Here is a 19,341-nt window from a genome sequence, read left to right on the forward strand (position 1 = left end):
CATTTCAAGCAGCATCAGGAAAGTAGATTCTCCATACATAATATGTCCAAGTATACCCACATTAGCTCAATATCTGGAAAGAAAGGTCCATATATCACAGTTTTGGCTCACACTATCCTAGAACCACAGTAATAAGACTGCAGGTAGAACTCTCCAGATCACCTTCTCAGCTCTGAGTCATTTGATGTCTTGACTTCAGGAACAGGAGGATGTGGAATATTGGATGTTGGGTTCATTTCCCATCACACACCTCAAGACCATCTCTGCAGGTAGAAAAGAAAGAAACTCCTTCTCTTTCATCTTATACAGGAGTAAATTCTTCAGTAATGAACCAGTTGCTCAGCGTGGGTGTTCTTTCCAGAAATAAATCTGGCACTAGGGTCAGCTTGGAATGACTTTTTCCCATTTGCTAATGGTGGGCACCAGTTGTACAAAGTGATTTGGGGGAGGGTCTGACACACAGATGCTGACTTAGATGTCAGTCCTTTCACAACCCTATAATAAATACGAATAATTAATAAAATATGTGCCAAGTACATTCTGAAGAACTTTCAAAAGAGAAACTCAATTTAATCTTCACAATTCTCTGAGCGAGGTATGACCAGTCTCACCACTTTAAGGTGAAGGAACTATGGAATAAAGAGCTTAAATAACTTGCCCAAACTACACAGCTGGTAGCACAGCCAAGATTCAAGTTAGTTTAGCTCCAGGGTCTGTACTTATAAACAGGATGCTAACTTATTTCTCCAAATATCACACAGAGCAGCAGGTTCAGTGTCTGAAGACCTTGGTATACATTCTTGGGGAAAAAAAAATCAGCCTTTCTAAGCCCCAGTTTTTTCACTGGGATTGTTGTACGGATTAAAGGAGATTATATAATTTATCATATATATGTAATGTGTTTATATATATGTTATGTATGTGTGTTACATATATGTTATGTATATTGTACATGTTTTATATGAAAGTGTTAGTCACTTAGTCATGTCCAACTCTTTGAAACCCCATGGACTGTAGCCTGCCAGGATCTTCTGTCCATGGAATTCTCTAGGCAAGAATACTAGATTGGGTAGCCATTCCCTTCTGCTGGGGGTCTTCCCAACCCAGGGATCAAACCTGGGTCTCCTGCCCTGCAGGCAGATTCTTTACCATCTGAGCCACCAGGGAAGCCTGTACATATATCACCTTCACGCACTCTACAGATATAAAGGAAGATTATTATATTAAACCTTGCAATGGATCTTACTTTAAAAATTATTCTCAGCTAGCATTTCATTTTCACTAATTTTACCTAGAACCCTAAAACACCTGTACATAAATATTATCTTTTGATTTCATGCTATGTTAACATTTTAATCAAAAAAAGCAAATTTTTGAAAGATTTTGCTTTGAATAACAGTGTAATAATTTTTAGGAGATTGGAAAGAATATCAGTTTTTTCCAAAATATTATTTTCTAGATCTATTTAAATTAAACTCTCATCCTCAAACCATGCTAGATAAACAACAGAATTATCTCTTCAATTTTGGTTGCTGTATTACTTTTCTGTTGCTACCAAGATAAACAATCACAAAGGTCTCACTTGACTAAAATCAAGGTGTCAGCAGAATTGTGTTCCTTTTAGGCAAGAATCCATTGCCTTTTCCAACTTTTTTTTTTTACCTTTTTATTTTGTCTTGGGGAATAACCAGTTAAGAATGCTGTGACACTGCCAGGTGAGTGGTGAAGGGGCTCAGCCAGACACACAAGTGTGTCCGTTCTCCCCCAGACTCCCCTCCCATCCAGGCTGCCACATAACATCGAGCAGAGTTTCACGTGCTGCACAGCAGGTCCCTGTTGGCTATCCATTTTAAATATGCAGTGTGTGCATGCCCAGCTTCTAGAGGTGACCTGCATTCTGTGGCTGGTGGCCCCTTTCCCCATCTCCAAAGCCAGCAGTGTGGTTTGTCTCTGCACCCGTCTTCTATTGTTACATCTCTTTCTGACCACAACCAGAAAAGGGCCTCTGTTTTCTCACATGACTAGACTGGGTCCTCTTAGACAACCCTCTCATCTCAAGATCCTTAACCTTAATTACATTTGCAAAGTCTCTTTTGCTATATAAGGTGACATATTAACAAATTCCGAGGGTTAGGATATGGCTATCTTTTGAGGGAAATATCTCTCTGCCTTCTATAATTGTTTTTGTTAGGGAAAAAAACCTAAATTTTATATGAAAGAGGACTGTCCACATATAAAAGTTTGGGGGTGATTTTACTACAGTGTTCTAAAATTCTCCCAAGTTACAACAACTATTATGACAGAAGGAGGTAGAGTTCAGTTAGACTGATTTCAGACAAAAAGAGAGCCTGACAAATGGTGACTGAAGGTAGCAGTAGTGAGAACAAGACCAGATGATACACCTGAAAATCACCCAAAATGCGGCAATGAATCTGCACTCTTTGTAACTGCAGTTTATCGTTGGGCGGGAAGAACCTTCTTTCTAATGCTAGCTCATCATTTTTTGGCACTGAAAAGTTAGAAACATATACTATTAGAGACTAGATAGATCAGAAAAGAGCTCTTCATTTCTACCACAGTTAGAAAAACAAAAAGATCCCACCCCCTTTTTAGGATAAATTAAACAAATAAAAAGCCAACTGTCCCAAGTCTTGCACCTGTTTCAATAGCAATAGGGATTATCGAAATGGTGTTGAAGGAGGGCTGTCAGTATTTAGATCATGAAGGGTTCCATGAGCACTTGTTCCGGGAACAGAATATAAGCAGTGTAGTCATAGACATATGGAGTTCCTGAGGACAGCAGCCCAACTTTGTAGCTTGCCTATCCCCCTGTGGTATTTACAGGCTTACAAAAACCTAATGGATATTTGGATGCCACGCATGGTATCTAGTAGTTGTGTTCAAGAGCAATGGCAACGTTAGGGAGTCTCATTCAGTTCAGTTCAGTTCAGTCACTCAGTCGTGTCTGACTCTTTGCGACCCCATGAATCGCAGCACGCCAGGCCTCCCTATCCATCACCAACTCCCAGAGTTCACTCAGACTCACGTCCATCGAGTCAGTGATGCCATCCAGCCATCTCATCCTCTGTCGTCCCCTTCTCCTCCTGCCCCCAATCCCTCCCAGCATCAGAGTCTTTTCCAATGAGTCAACTCTTCGCATGAGGTGGCCAAAGTACTGGAGTTTCAGCTTAGCATCATTCCTTCCAAAGAACACTCAGGACTGATCTCCTTTAGAATGGACTGGTTGGATCTCCTTGCAGTCCAAGGGACTCTCAAGAGTCTTCTCCAACACCACAGTTCAAAAGCATCAGTTCTTTGGTGCTCAGCCTTCTTCACAGTCCAACTCTCACATCCATACAGGACCACTGGAAAAACCATAGCCTTGACTAGACGGACCTTTGTTTGCAAAGTAATGTCTCTGCTTTTGAATATGCTATCTAGGTTGGTCATAACTTTCCTTCCAAGGATAAGCGTCTTTTAATTTCATAGCTGCAGTCATCATCTACAGTGATTTTGGAACCCAAAAAAATAAAGTCGGACACTGTTTCCACTCTTTCCCCATCTATTTCCCATGAAGTGATGGGACCGGATGCCATGATCTTTGTTTTCTGAATGTTGAGCTTTAAGCCAACTTTTTCACTCTCTACTTTCCCTTTCATCAAGAGGCTTTTGAGTTCCTCTTCACTTTCTGCCATAAGGGTGGTGTCATCTGCACATCTGAGGTTATGGATATTTCTCCTGGCAATCTTGATTCCAGCTTGTGTTTCTTCCAGTCCAGCGTTTCTCATGATGTACTCTGCATAGAAGTTAAATAAGCAGGGTGACAATATACAGCCTTGATGGACTCCTTTTCCTATTTGGAACCAGTCTGTTGTTCCATGTCCAGTTCTAACTGTTGCTTCCTGACCTGCATACAAATTTCTCAAGAGGTAGATCAGGTGGTCTGGTATTCCCATATCTTTCAGAATTTTCTACAGTTTATTGTGATCCACACAGTCAAAGGCTTTGGCATAGTCAAGAAAGCAGAAATAGATGTTTTTCTGGAATTCTCTTGCTTTTTCCATGATCCAACAGATGTTGGCAATTTGATCTCTGGTTCCTCTGCCTTTTCTAAAACCAGCTTGAACATCTGGAAGTTCACGGTTCACATATTACTGATGCCTGGCTTGGAGAATTTTGAGCATTACTTTAGTAGCGTGTGAGATGAGTGCAACTGTGCGGTAGTTTGAGCATTCTTTGGCATTGCGTTTCTTTGGGATTGGAATGAAAACTGACCTTTTCCAGTCCTGTGGCCACTGCTGAGTTTTCCAAATTTGCTGGCATACTGAGTGCAGCACTTTCACAGCATCATCTTTCAGGATTTGAAATAGCTCAACTGGAATTCCATCACCTCCACTAGCTTTGTTCGTAGTGATGCTTTGTAAGGCCCACTTGAATTCACATTCCAGGATGTCTGGCTCTAGGTCAGTGATCACACCATCGTGATTATCTGGGTCATGAAGATCTTTTTGTACAGTTCTTCTGTGTATTCTTGCCATCTCTTCTTAATACCTTCTGCTTCTGTTAGGTCCATACCATTTCTGTCCTTTATCGAGCCCATCTTTGCATGAAATGTTCCCTTGGTATCTCTAATTTTCTTGAAGAGATCTCTAGTCTTTCCCATTGTGTTGTTTTCCTCTGTTTCTTTGCTTTGATCGCTGAAGAAGGCTTTCTTATGCCTTCTTGCTATTCTTTGGAACTCTGCATTCAGATGCTTATATCTTTCCTTTTCTTCTTTGCTTTTCCCTTCTCTTTTCACAGGTAATTGTAAGGCCTCCTCAGACAGCCATTTTGCTTTTTTGCATTTCTTTTCCATGGGGATGGTCTTGATCCCCAGGAGTCTCATTACTGCCTATTTTATCATTTCCATAAAATTATGTCTTGTCATGCAATGACCAGGATTTCTAAACCATTAAGAAACTAAACTGACAAGGATTTGCTTTGTGGACCAGTCCCTAAAACAGAGCAAATTTAAGTATGCAGAGTTCTACTTTACAGAAGAGGTGATCCTTACTATAAAAAGTGTGCGTGTCCTTAAAGCATGGGTGTGTCTCATAGTTACGTGGGTATATTTCCATTAAGAAGTCTCAGCCATACTTAGGGAGACAGGAGCAAGGTCTAGGTTCCCAAAGAAGTTGCTAGTGAACTAATCAAGAGATTAGGGCCATCTCCAAAGGGACCAGAATCCAGGGCAAGACTTCAACCAGAGGACATCTATGAAATCAAGCCAAAGAGTGGATGAAAATGAAGAAGAGTAGAGAAATTGGAGAATTAATGTAAGACTTTGGATGGCTGGACAAAGAAGATGCTCAAATGTGACCACCTTGGGTACATAAGCTGTTGGGCTTAGACAGTCAAGATTTAATCCAGGCACAAACATTGAAAAAGAGGACTTCTGACAACCTGTGGAGTGGGATAAAAGATTTGCAAACCATATGTCAGATAAGGGGCTAACATCCAAAATATATAAGAAACTCATACATCTCAACAGCAACAAAGAAAAGTAGAATTTTTTTTTAATCCAATTAAAAATGGGCAGAGGTTAGAATGATATTTTTTCAGAGAAGATACACAAATTACCAACAGATCCAGGAAAAAATGGATGATTAGTGATGATTAGATCCAGTGCTAATCATCACTAATAATCAGGGCAATAAAAATCAAAGCCACACCTACTAGAATAGCTATCATCAGCAAGACAAGAAGTATAAGCGCTCAAGATGTGAAGAAAAGGGGACCCTCATGCACTGCTGGTGGGAACATAAGTTGGTGCAGCCACTATGGAAAACAGTATGGAGTTTCCTCGAGATAAATTAAAAACAGAGATACCATATGATGCAGCAATTCCACTCCTGGGTATGCATCTGAAGTAAAGGAAATCACTATCTCAAAAAGATGTCTGCAGTCCCATGTCCGCTGCAGCATTACTCACAGTTGCCAAGACATGGAAGCAACCTATATGTTTGTCAACTGATAAATGGATAATGAAAGTGTGATATATATGACAGAATATTATTCAGCCACACAAAGAAAAGACGACAACACGGATGGACTTCAAGGGCATTATGCTAAGAGAAATAAGTCAGATAGAGAAAGACAAATGCTGTATTACCTCCCTTTTATGTGGATGTGGAATCTATTTTTTAAAAAGAAAGACTCCTAGAAGCAGAAAGTAGAATAGTGATTGCCAGGGCCTGAGGAGCCAGGGAAGTGAGGAGTTGTTGATCAAGGGGTACAAACTTCTAGTTACAAGATGAGTCAGTTCTGGGGATCCAATGGACAGCATGCTGACAGTGTTGTGTTCTATACTTGAAAGTTGCTACTAAGATAGTAGAGCTTAAATGTTCTTACCACCAAAAAAAGTCATAATTATGTGAACTGACAGTTGTTAACTAACCTTATTGTGGTAATCACTTCTCATATGTACGTCAAGTCGTCACATTGTACACCTTAAACTTACACAATGTTATGTGTCAACTATATCTCAATAAATCTGGGAAGAAAAAAAGAGAAAAAGACCTTTGAGTTCCTGCCATTCTTGGTTATGATTAAGCTGGGAATTTTGGCTATAAAGTAAGTGGTTTTGGTGCCTGTATCAGGAGGAATCTGCAAAGGCAAAGCCTCCCTCTGCCCATTCATACTGCCCCAAACCTGCTCCTGTTCCAGCCCTCTGGAGGGGTCATTAAGTTATAGAATACCTCTGAATTGGGGTGGGAATGGCAGATTCTGCTTTTGACAGTGTTACATCCCTGACCTCACCACCCCCCTCCCTCCCCCTTGCCTTCTTGATTCACAAACAGGAGGAAAGGCAAGCGGCATGGGGCTCTGCACGTACGGTTCCTTCTGGCTGGTTCAGATGACTGACTTCAGATGACTGACTCTTTCCTGTTACTCAGTTGTTAGCTCACACCTGGCCCCCTCAGTCAGTGAGAACCTAACTAATCAGTTTTTCTGAGTCACCTTGTTCTCCTGCAGGCGTTGGTCACATCAGAGATCATGTTGAAATCTGAAAGGATCTTGGTTTTTAATTTGCTTGCTCAAAAGGCAGATGCACAAGGAATTTGCTGGTCATTTACTGTGTTAAAGGAATAAACGTACAGTCACCATGCTTGTCTTGCAAAAGCCTGTGCCTTAGGTTGATGGAGTTTCCACACGTGAACATAGGAGCCATCAACGCTGATTTGGGAGTGTTTAGTACCACAGTATTTTCTCAGTACCAAGGTGCAACTGGAGGCTTGACCATCTTTATACAGTGTAAGGGGCTGCGATGGAGGAGACGGGCAGCTTGGTAGGCAAGCCAGGTCTCTGTACCAAAAATCAGCATTGCCTGAGAGCAGCAGGCTTTTCTCATTTTCCTCTTCATTGGCAAATATTCACAGCGGACTTTTTTTAACTGACCAACTATTTAGTTGACACACATGGTTTCTCATTTCTTGATCTGCTTTTAAAGATATTCTTCATTTTGATTAAAATCTTAATTGCAAGCCCCTTGACTGGATGTAACATTAAAAACAAAGTATGCAGACTACACGTATTTAACTAATCTGGGCTTTGGGGCAATGGGAAGACAGAGAAGTAAAGGTAAGGAGGCCCAGATTATTAGGCCCTAAATAAGTTCCACTTATTTATTCAACAAAAATTGAATACTTCTGGATACTGTTTAGTAAATTCAATTAGTGAGTACGGCAGACAAATTTTCTGTCCTTCAGAAGTTATGTTCTACTGGAGGATTGGAAGAGGGGTATAAAAACCACCTTCTCTGGTCTGCAGCTGTACATTCTAAAAGTACATGGGCATTAGAGTAGAATATCTGTGAAGTTTTTTTACAGCTCTCCATGTTCTGAAAGAAAGGAAAGAAATTTTGGAAGGCATGGCAGGGGAGTAAAATCATGGATGATTTCTTCCTCTTTTTGTTTATCATTGCCCCCTGATATTTTTCTATAATGAACATGCATTGCCTATCAGACAGAAAAATGTTTCAGGAAACAGTAGATTTTATTATCAAACTTGGGCATTGGTTCTTGATAACCTGTAGGGGGGTCATTCATCTGTTAGTAATGCGAACCATCTTATCCATCCATTGTCTTACCTAGCAATGAGACTTGGGAAACTGCCAAGGGAATCTTTCCCCTGCTCCTTTTCTCATTACTTTTGGGGGTGCTACCAGCTTATTCGCTTTTCCTTGAACCCTTGAAGCTCTTTTCTACCTAGAAATGTTCTGGCACAGATCCTGGGTATCTCTCTCCCACACACACGCACACTCAGACACACAGCCTCTTCTCGCCTTCCGTATTCACATCTCACTGTCAGTGTTCCCTCTGCAGAAAGGTCTTACCTAAGTGATCTAACTATATGATTCCATTCCTCCCTCATCCTCACCATACCACCCCGGGAGTCTCTATCATACATCAATCTGCTCTTTTCTTCCAGAGCACTCTTCTCAAGTTATACTTTCACATGTATTTCTCTTCAAGTTCATTGTCTATTTCTCCCACAAGTCTGAAGTTCTATCCTGAAAACAGGGATAGTCTGGTTTGTTTACATCTATACCCCTAGGGCCTATTATTGTTTGAGCAAATGAGTAAGTGAAAGAACGAAACGGCTCCTTTGTCCTCTCTGTCAAGAATTTTATTCCATGCAGTGGTATACTGCAGCCGGTTTCTTGCCAGCTTACAAGAGCCAACTGCTAAATTTTCAGGAATTTACTAAGCCAGTTGTTAAACAGTTAGCTTGAAATTGGCCATGCTGAGAATATTTATACCATGAACATTAGCAAATGCTACATCAAGACTTTTTTTTTTCCCCAAAAAGGAGGTTTGCCAGCACACCACTGCTCTCATCTCCTAAATCCAACTACAAACATTGAGATATCATGACCAAAAATACATGGCCCATAGGTTACTTAAAATCTTTCAACAAGAAACACTTGAAATTTTTAAAAATACTAAACATATGCTACACAATTACTTTCCTATATGAAACATTTACTTTTTATAAACTCAATTATAATCTAAAATATGTGTCTCTGATCTCCTAAAGTTTTTGTTTCTATTTTTCAGATCCTTATGTGAAGATCCATCTGATGCAGAATGGCAAGAGGCTGAAGAAGAAAAAGACAACAATTAAAAAGAATACACTTAACCCCTACTACAATGAGTCATTCAGCTTTGAAGTACCCTTTGAGCAAATCCAGGTAATGTTAAACATATTTTGTCTTCCCCTTCGATTTCGTTTCTTCAGACCGCATAAATTAAACACACAGACCTTGTAAACTCTCAGTGCACATGTCTCTACTTGAACTGCCATCCTTACTCCACGCACATTAGATGCTCAAGCTACGTGAAGAGGGAAATGATGAAATACACAGCATAGGATACGCTGCTTCATCAGCAAAAGCAGCAGCATTCTGGTGAGCAGAAATAAAGTAGGAAAAAGAACACCAACAGAACAACTCTGCTAATTCAAAAAGTACATCCACAACAGTTAAAAGGTCAAGAAAAAATGAGCTTTAACTTTTGACTCTCAAGCCACAGTATTTCTCATTATCACCTCTTTGTAGCAAAAAATAAAAATAAAAAGTGAGAAAAGAAATATCTTGGTTGATGCTAGATATGCAGCATAATTAATCTTTTACCAGTAGAAAAATTAGGTCAAGTTGTATTTTCAATTGTTTAAATTCAGATTCCTGTTTCTGAGTTGGAATGGATGGTTACTTTTGTAAAGAAGGAACCTTAATTTGCTAGATAATATTTATTATGATTGGAAGTATTCTATTAAAAGACCTTGCAGTTAATAGGTTCAAAATAGGATCTACATGTAGCCACAGAGATAGCATGTAATCTTACTACTTAGGGCTTCCCTTGTGGCTCAGCTGGTAAAGAACCTGCCTGCAATGCGGCAGACCTGGGTTCGATCCCTGGGTTGGGAAGATCCCCTGGAGAAGGCAAAGGCTACCCACTCCAGTATCCTGGTTTAGAGACTTCCATGGACTGCATAGTCCATGGGGTCACATAGAGTCGGACACAACTGAGCAACTTTCACTTTCACTTATTACTTAGCAATTCTTAAATATGCTTAGGTTTTCTTATCTCATAGTCCATAGTTAGGCTATTGGATCCAAAGTTCACATCCACTAATTATAGGCTATTTTTACTAACTTTTAATGGGTGGCAGAGAGTCAAATTGGTTAAAGCAACACTATTTTTAAACTTTATAAAATATTTGATGTGGGTCTATCTTTTCAGTCCTATGGAAATTTGCTCGTGACTTGAAGGAAAGATGAAGGGTGGGCAATTAAAAACTACAGCATGGAACTTTCTACAGGTTCAGAATCACAAAAGTCAGCAAACAGTCTTCAGTTGCATATTTTTACTTTTAATCCATTCTTAAAATACAGTACTTTAAGAATGAATCACTCTTTTATTCCATGAAGAAAGTTAATATAATAGCCACATTTATTGTATACTTATTTTGTACATAGGCCCAAGGTACATACTTATGCACTTTACCTGCATAAGCTCATTTAATCCTTATGCTGTGAAAGAAGCACCATTATTACCCCAGTTTTATATACATATAAGGAAACTGGGGGCTTGCCTGGTGGTCCAGGGGCTAAGAATCCAACTGCCAATGCAGGGGACACAGGGTCGATCCCTGGTGCAGGACGATTCTACATGCCACAGGGCAACTAAGCCCATGAGCTGCCGCTACTGAAGCCGCACGCTTGAGTCCGTTCCCCGGGACAAGAGCAGCCACTGCAATGAGACGCCCTCGCACCACAACCAGCGAGCAGCCCCCGCTTGCCAGAACTAGGGAAAGCCGGCACGCGGCAGCGAGGACTCAGCACAGCCAATAAAGAAATAATTAAACAAGAAAAGGAAACTGAGGCTCGTGTGTAAAACAGGAATAATAACAGAACCCAGGCGAAGCGAGAAGCATGTAGAAGCATCTGGAACAGTGTTAAGCACATTCGAACACTCAGGATATGGTTCCCACCATTATTACTCACAATACTAATATTCCCTTCTCTTCAAATTAGCATTTTATTAGAAAATGGATCTAATGGTCCAACAGAACTCTGTAAGGAGGGAATATCGGTGTTGTCCAGTCCGGTAGCCACCAGCCATAGGTGGGCCGTGAGCACCTTAGCCACTAGTGTAACAGGGGACTTCGATTTTAATTTATTTAAATTTAATCAGCTACCTGTCGGGGAGGAAACGGCAACCCTTCCAGTATTCTTGCCTGGAGAATCCCATGGACGGAGGAGCCTGGCAGGCCATGGTCCGTAGGGTCGCAGAGAGTCGGAAACAACGGAAGCGACTAAGCAAGTGCCTGTGGCTAGAAGCTACTGTATAATATAGGCCAGTTTTTTAACTGCCAATAATCCCACCATCCTCACATCAGTTCACAGTTTTCATATAACCTTTCTTATATATATTTCCACATGTCAGCAGATTGTGGCAACCCACTCCAGTGTTCTTGCCTAGAGAATCCCAGGGACGGGGAAGCCTGGTGGGCTGCCATCTATGGGGTCGCACAGAGTCGGACACGACTGAAGCGACTTAGCAGCAGAAGCAGCAGATTGTACACACTTACTTACTTTCCATAGCTGTTCTACAAGTAAATGACATTGCAGAAGATTCCCTGTCCCCAGTCACTTGTTTACTAGTCTGAACCAGTGAGCTCACTGCTTTGGACCCACTGGCAAATTAAGACATCCAAAATTTCTCTGACAATTTATTTTGCAGTATTTATTTGATGAACTCTTTTTTTTTTTTTTTTTAGTTCTGAGACATTAGTCCTATGGAAATTAACACCTCCTGGCATTTTGTGCTTTAATTCCACAAAACTATTTAAGGCAGGACATTGCAATAAAAAATCCGATTGTAAATCTATTCCTTTGAGCTATAATTCTATACATTAAAAGAAAAAATACATGTCCCTTTTCAGCTATAAATTTCAGCAAATGCAAACGTATTGAAAAATGAAGCACATTAGAAACAAGATGTGTGCTGGGTTTCTGGGGCAGCCTTTCAGAGAAGATAACATTTTGTCAGGACAGAGAGAGCCTGATACAGAGTCCATGAGGCATGAAAATAATGAGCACGCCTTTGACTGTATCCTGTCTTCTCCGTTCTTTGAGTCAATTTGCTCTTTTTTCTCATTTTTCCCCCAAGAGGCTGCTTACCTAAGCTTTGCACTTCCCAAGAGAAAATAATTGAGCATTTAACATGCTGTGATAGGGACTTAGGTTTCATTTATCCTGAGGTTATAAGACTGTCTTTCTGCCTCTATCTACATGAAACATGAAAGAAGCAAAATATACTGATTGCCCAAATGACATGAAAATGTAGCAAACCATCCCTCTACTCCCCAAAAATGTATATGCTACATACACAGCTGGAAAGTCCCTTATAAGGATATTTTGTCCTGGTTGCTACTAATCAATACGTTCCTGCTGCTGCTGCTGCTAAGTCGCTTCAGTCGTGTCTGACTCTGTGCGACCCCATAGACGGAAGCCCACCAGGCTCCCCCGTCCCTGGGATTCTCCAGGCAAGAACACTGGAGTGGGTTGCCATTTCCTTCTCCACAATACGTTTCTAGGTGAAACCAAAACTCACTCCAACTATTCACTCCAACCTCCAAAACCCTTGTTCCCTTTGTCCACGATGCCCCTAGAGTCTCTGCCCCCAGATGGCATCCAGATAAATCACTTAGGAGAAGTGCTCAGAGCCACCATGATGCTGTTCTTGGTCCCAAATGCCATCCAGTAAATAGGTCTTTCTCTTGGTAATGGAATCAATCCACGGCTGCACAAAATGGAAATTTGCTTCCTTTACTGCCCGTGTGGTGCATTCTACATTCTCAATTCCACTTTCAGAAGTGATCATTTTTCTCTGATCTGAAGCTTTGTGTGGGTGCCTCTCTCAGGATGTTCGTACAGAATGCAATCCTCAGACAATAGAGCAGTAAAGGGCCACAGCTGGGCAGAATCTTCATTTGGCCCTGGCTTCCATCGTTACATTTTCTGCTTCTTTTGACTCTGGCCACCAAAAGTTATAAATTTCACTTAACTCTAAATTTGTCCTTTTCCTGCCTCAACTCAAGATGAGGCCCTCTTCCATTGCACCAAACCCAGTGGAGTCCCGAGAGGCCCCTCCCTACCCAACGGTATCCCTGACTTCTCAGAGGCACCCTGAGAAGCTCCGTGAGGTCACCGGCACAAGTCGAGGGAACCCAGGGTTTCCTGCCGCAACCCGAGAAAGACCTCGAGAGTCCTTCTTCAACGCGTCTTGAGGCCCGATTTTCCCTTGGTTTCTAGGTTGGAACCATTGCCTATTTTGACTAAGCAAATCAGTTACTTAGAAAGAACTAAAATGTACTTTTAGAAAGCGTTTCTTTCATGTCAAATTGGCCTAGATTTTCTTTGACCAGTTAAAAAAGTAAGGCATTAAATACGCCATCACAATATTTCTCAGCCATTAAAAAGAAGGAAATAATGCCATTTAAAAAAAAGGAAATAATGCCATTTGTAATAACGGGAGGGACCTAGAGTGTCATGCTGAATAAAGTAAGTCACACGCAAAAGGAGAAATATCATATGACATCCCTTCTATGTGGAATCTAAAAAGAAATGATACAAACGAACTTGCCAAACAGAAAGAAACAGACTTAGAAAACAAACTTAGGGTTTCCAGGGGGAAGGGATAATCAGGGACTTTGGGAAGGTCATGAACACACAGCCATATTCAAAATGGATAACCAACAAGGACCTACTGTATAGCACATGGAACTCTGCTCAGTGTTATGTGCCAACCTGGATGGGAGGGGGCTTTAGAAGAGAATGGATACATTTGTATGTATGGCTGAGTCCCTTTGCTACTCACCTGAAACTATCACAGCATTGTTAATAGGCTATACCCCAGTGCAAAATAATAAGTTTAAAACTTGGAAAAAATAAAATAAACCCTCACAACCTAATGGAATCACTGGAGTAAATCTTGTCAGCTTAAAGGGTTATTTCCATCTGATGTCAATGCTGGATACACAGTTATTTCGTTTTTACTGAGAGAATTTATGAATGAGAAAAAATATAGTTAATTACTACTTATTGAAGACTTTCCCTCTATTGTCACACTTTATACTCACAATAATCATCGATTAGCTGAAATTCTACAGTGGTTTTAAATTAAACTATGCTGGCTCTTCCCACCTGAAATAGGACTGCAGTATATGGTTGCTTTGAAAACTGTAACCCCCCCCAAAAAAAATGATCTGAGTATTAATGTCAGAAATTTTGTTGATAAAACAATGGAAACAAATGGATTTAACAGTGAACACAAGTTGACATGGGCGGCATGGTGTGGTATTTTACAAGATGAACTCCGGAAACATATAAGAAATGAACACTCATTTCTTATATGACTTCAGGCAGGTGATTTAACTCCTCTGAGCTTTAGCATCTTATCTGCATGACAGCAGTTAACAGGATCTAATGTAACTGAGCAGTTCACATGAAAGTCTTAGAACTGTGCCAAAAGAAACATTTATTAAGTATTTTGAAGATGCTGATGATGTAATAATGACAAGAAGGACTGGACTTTCAGCCTTGTCCTGGTACTTTCAGATTGGTTCTTCTTATCTCCCAATTGCTTGGATCTCAAAGAAGCTTGGTGGTAGGACTGTACCTCTAGAGCTGGATGATTAATGTTTATTTTGTGTCCTCTCTCAGAAAGTGCAAGTGGTGGTAACTGTTTTGGACTATGACAAGATTGGCAAGAACGATGCCATCGGCAAAGTGTTCGTGGGCTACAACAGCACCGGGGCGGAGCTGCGACACTGGTCAGACATGCTGGCTAACCCCCGGCGCCCCATCGCCCAGTGGCACACCCTGCAGGTAGAGGAGGAGGTTGATGCCATGCTGGCAGTCAAGAAGTAAGGGGAGAAGAAGCCTTTCTGTGTTTGCCCACATAGTGCTCTTTAGCCAGTATCTGTAAATACCTCAGTAATATGGGTCCTTTCGTTTTTCCAGCCATGCATTCCTAACACAATTCAGTGGTACTTCAAATCCTGTTTTAATTTGCACAAATTTAAATGTAGAGAGCCCCAAAGCCCTTCATCATACCACTGCCCTCCAAATCTACTCTTCTTTTAAGCAATATGATGTGTAGATAGAGCATGACGGAAATTCTTTATTGTATCACACCGTTGTACATATCAGTATGCTAAAGATTTATTTCTAGTTTGTGTATTTGTATGTTGTAAGCGTTTCCTAATCTGTGTATATCTAGATGTTTTTAATAAGATGTTCTATTTTAAACTATGTAAATTGACTGAGATATAGGAGAGCTGATAATATATTATACGGTAAATAGAGTATCATCTGCATTCCAGCAGTCTCAACTTGTAAGGCACTAGTACAGTGAAGCTGACATCTTAAAGGACAACTTAAACCTGAGCTTCTATTGAATCCTATGAGCACCAAGATACGCTTGCACCACAGATTTGGTGGGTGAATCCAATTTTGTAGAATTTCTTCACAGGCAAACTAGCATGATCTGAGCAGCATCCAGCCTGACCTCCAGGAAGCACAGCCACAAACAGAATAGTATCCGTCTGTGCATATCTACAGAGCTTAAGTCAGAGCTTCACTCTGACATTCGCAGAAGCAACTGACCAGTGGTTGATGATTCCATGTTACTGCACATAGAGTAACGACTTGATGGTATTCCGTGTGTGCGTGTGTTTGTGTGTGTGTGTGTGTGTACACACCCGCATTTGTCTAGGGATGGGAGGGGTGGGAAGAAGCAGAGGAGAGAAGTCGGCATTTCGAAATGTTGCTTGACTATTCAAGAAGAAAAGTAGCTCTCCGTCTCACCTTCATACACAACGTGCACCCTGTGAATTCCGTTCCAGCTGTCACACCTACAATGATTCCAAAGGTTTGCACATCGACTTCATAACAAAATATTTTATTATACCGGATTAGAAGGAATGCAGAGTATTTTTAACACAGCAATCTGTGCTTAGGACACAAAATTACTTGGTGGTAAACAGACAGTATTGTAATCCCATCAAAAGAGGAAGGAAATAACTAGCCATAGTTTTGAATGCACCTCCATTAAAGCCAAAACAGACAGTTAGCTAGTGATCTTTTTATATGCTCTTTTTACGTAAATAAGTTTTAATTTGTCCTTTAAAATAAAAAAAAAAAGGTGAAACACAACCAAGAACAAGTTCTAGTAAACTGAAGCAACCTCTTATGTATACTAGATGCTTGATTTAGGAGGAGTTTTTACATGTTTTCAATGTTATTATGTAGTAAATGGCACTATTATGAAGCTACTAGTCATTCCATAAGAGTCTTAAAGGACTGCTCTGTGTAACACTGTGACTGCCGTGTGTGCTTAGACACGTAACGTAGTTTCCTCAGTGGATAGCACTCAATCTATTCCTTAGTGATATTGTAACAATACTGCCATTCCCTCCTACTGCACTGCCCAAGGTGTGTGTAGCACAAACAGTTCTCATTACAAAGGACCAACTCAGCACCGAAAAGCTATGCATAGGATAAGAACGATAGAAAGCACGAGGTGGACCACACAGCATTTTGTCAAGCACTGTGCAATATATCATATTTATCCCCACTGCAGCAGACCACCACTTAGCCGAAGGGCAGCCTCTGATCTCCACTGCACCTAGCCTTTGCTCCCACCAACCTCTGTGGTTCCTTCTCACTCCCAGGCCAGAGAAGGAATGCTCTGAAGGGAAAGTCCGTCTTCAAAAATCCCAAAACAAAATGGAAGGAAGCTAAGCATTAGCCTCACGTTCAGGCTTTTGGATTTTGCCATGGTTCTTAAAACCTCAAAGAGAATTCAAAAAAGGCTAATGGAAAGCTTCAATCGTAGGGCTGGCTGTTTCCTGAGAGAACTAGAATTCCTGTCTAGTTCTTTCCTTATCAAAGCAGAGGCCAGCCCTTTGGCCTTTCAGCCCAGGTGTAGCAGAGTCCTGGACTGGGATAAACCTGAAGGATGAAGGGAGAATAAGACCTCTCCCTTCTGTGGATGCTCCACACTTTTTTCAGAAAGTAGACAGTAGAAAATGCACAAGTCCTGATGTGAGATTAAACATCTGCTTTAAAAAAAAAGATTCAAATGAAACTCCTTCCGATTTAAAAGATAAGCCCCTACTAAAGCGAGGGAGTTGACTTTTTTAAGTTCCTTGAATATCAGAAATTGACATTTGAGTTCACTGTATTCAGCTTTAAGTTGTTCGCACCGAAACACACATTTTGAAACAAGCAGGTTCGAGTTGCCAAGTACACATCATTTCTTGCATTAAAGCACGACTAATGCGTTCTCTTGCAACACTGCCAGACATGGGACACTGTCACCATAGAATCAGCTGGTACTACATCTGTCACAAGTCAGTGACCGAACCTGCTGCAAGACTGAGATTCATCCTCCAGTAAGCCACATGCACCCTTCTGACAGAGCTGTGTAAAGTATTAGAATCTGATGCTCTAGAACGAGCCTAGTTGCCTTCGTGTATATTTACTGCCTGCTTGAGTGCTTCTCTGTGTGGATTTTCCCTGTATCTTGTAGAAATGTTGGGGTGTTTTCTTCTGCCATATGGCTCGTGGCCTGCGAGCCAACTACTTTAGCTGTATTTTACCTTCATTTTTGATGAGGTGGTTTAAATTTTGTTTCATTTCGTGTAGTGAATTCCACAGTAGTTTTCTGACTGTTGTTAAAAATGACTTAACATATTACACAGATATTCAATAAAAATGTTTTATTTCCTGTTGATGTTGCTGCCTTTCAACTCTTTTTCTTACCTGACCCTGGTAGGGAGTCCATGGCCTACTGACTTTGGGGCCAGCTGGAAACAGAGGCAGCTAAACAAAAGCTTGCCCTGAATGCCAGCCCCTGCGTCTATGACGACAGAATGGCTGGAGAGGGAAAACTGCCCAGAGAGCATTCGGCCGTTCCTGCCCAGTGTTCCTGGGCAGTGTCATTCTCAACACGTGTTTCTCTGCTCCTATTTATCATCAGTTCACCAGGTACACTTTCTCGCTCCCTGCTTTGCCCAAAATGTGTCCTTCTTTTATACTCTAGAGCCCAAGTCCCATAAGCCTCTCCAGAATGGGATAAAATAAAAAGAAGATATTTTAAAACCCAAAGGAGAGCAGGACACATTAAATTCCCTGCTCATTGCGATTACCAGGTAAAACAAGTAAATCTCTCTCCTTCACTAAATTCAATATTTATCAGGTGCCTGCTGTGTACTGTGTTTCTCCTGGGTGATGCAGAGACAACAAATGATGTCATAAGGTTCACTTGGTCCCAGTCTCAGGCAGACATGCAAATATGCTATCCCAAGGGACTTCCCTGGTTGGCCAACAGTTAAGAATCTGCCTTGCAATGCAGGCGACTCAGGTTGAAGGTACCACATGCCTCAGGGTAACCAAGCCTGCAGGCACAACTAGAGAGCCAGAGCCTCACATCAGGCAACACAGATCCCTCATGTCTCAACCAAGACACAAGGCAGACAAATAAATATGTTTATTTGTCTCAAGACGCTGTGACATGTCCTGAGACATGTCCGGAGTCCCTGAGAACTCTCACCAGCCCCATCCTAGTGGACTCCCTGGTGGGCCATCGCCACTCCCCTTCAGCCTGTAGAATCTGCTAGAAGCACTGTCTGCTGACAGCTCACAGCCGAGTCCCGGTGCCCTCCACCAGGAAGCCTGCCTTACCTGAGGTCACGCATCCTCCCAGGGGCAGCTCACATTCCGTGACCTGGTGACTTAACCAACACAGGTTTCCTTTCTCACAGTTTTGGAGGTAGACGGCTGAGACCAAGGTGCTTCTTCCGAGATCTCTCTCCTTGGCTTGTAGGTGGCATCCTGTCCCTGTGTCTTCAATGGACTTCCTGCTACGTGTGTCTGTGTCCTAACTTCTTATAAGGACATGGGTCATGTTGAATTAGGGTCCACCCTGATGACCTCACTTATACTTAATTACTTCTTCAAGCACCCTCTCTCCAGACACATTCTGAGGTATTGGGGCACTCGGACTTCAATACAGAAATTGGGGGTGGGCACAATTGAGCCCATCATATCACCCCTAAGGCTGGAAACACGAAATGGAGATGTTAACATAGCCCGTAACTGTAGAGGAGGGGCCAGGCCCTGTGGGAATTACTATGGAAACACTACAGGGTCTCAAGTGCTGGGGTTGTGACCCACAAAGAGGCTCTGCATTGGAGCCTAGAGCTGCCAGAAGATCGGGTCCTGTATTG

At 41.5% G+C, this 19,341-nt stretch overlaps 1 protein-coding gene across 8 annotated transcripts in view; it reads left to right on the forward strand.

Annotated features, from left to right (window-relative positions):
- SYT1 (synaptotagmin 1) overlaps positions 1-17,844 on the forward strand; it is a 608,049-nt gene extending 590,205 nt beyond the window's left edge. For all 8 annotated transcript variants that reach the window (XM_061415614.1, XM_061415607.1, XM_061415613.1 and 5 more), the window contains 2 exons: positions 9,099-9,232; positions 14,771-17,844. In XM_061415614.1, the coding sequence (XP_061271598.1) occupies positions 9,099-9,232; positions 14,771-14,977 (341 nt within the window). In that variant the 3' untranslated portion in view covers positions 14,978-17,844. The remainder of the gene's footprint in view (positions 1-9,098; positions 9,233-14,770) is intronic.
- The last annotated feature ends 1,497 nt before the right edge of the window (positions 17,845-19,341 follow it).

The sequence above is a fragment of the Bos javanicus genome, chromosome 5, assembly GCF_032452875.1.
Source record: "Bos javanicus breed banteng chromosome 5, ARS-OSU_banteng_1.0, whole genome shotgun sequence".
Classification (NCBI taxonomy): Eukaryota; Metazoa; Chordata; class Mammalia; order Artiodactyla; family Bovidae; genus Bos; species Bos javanicus.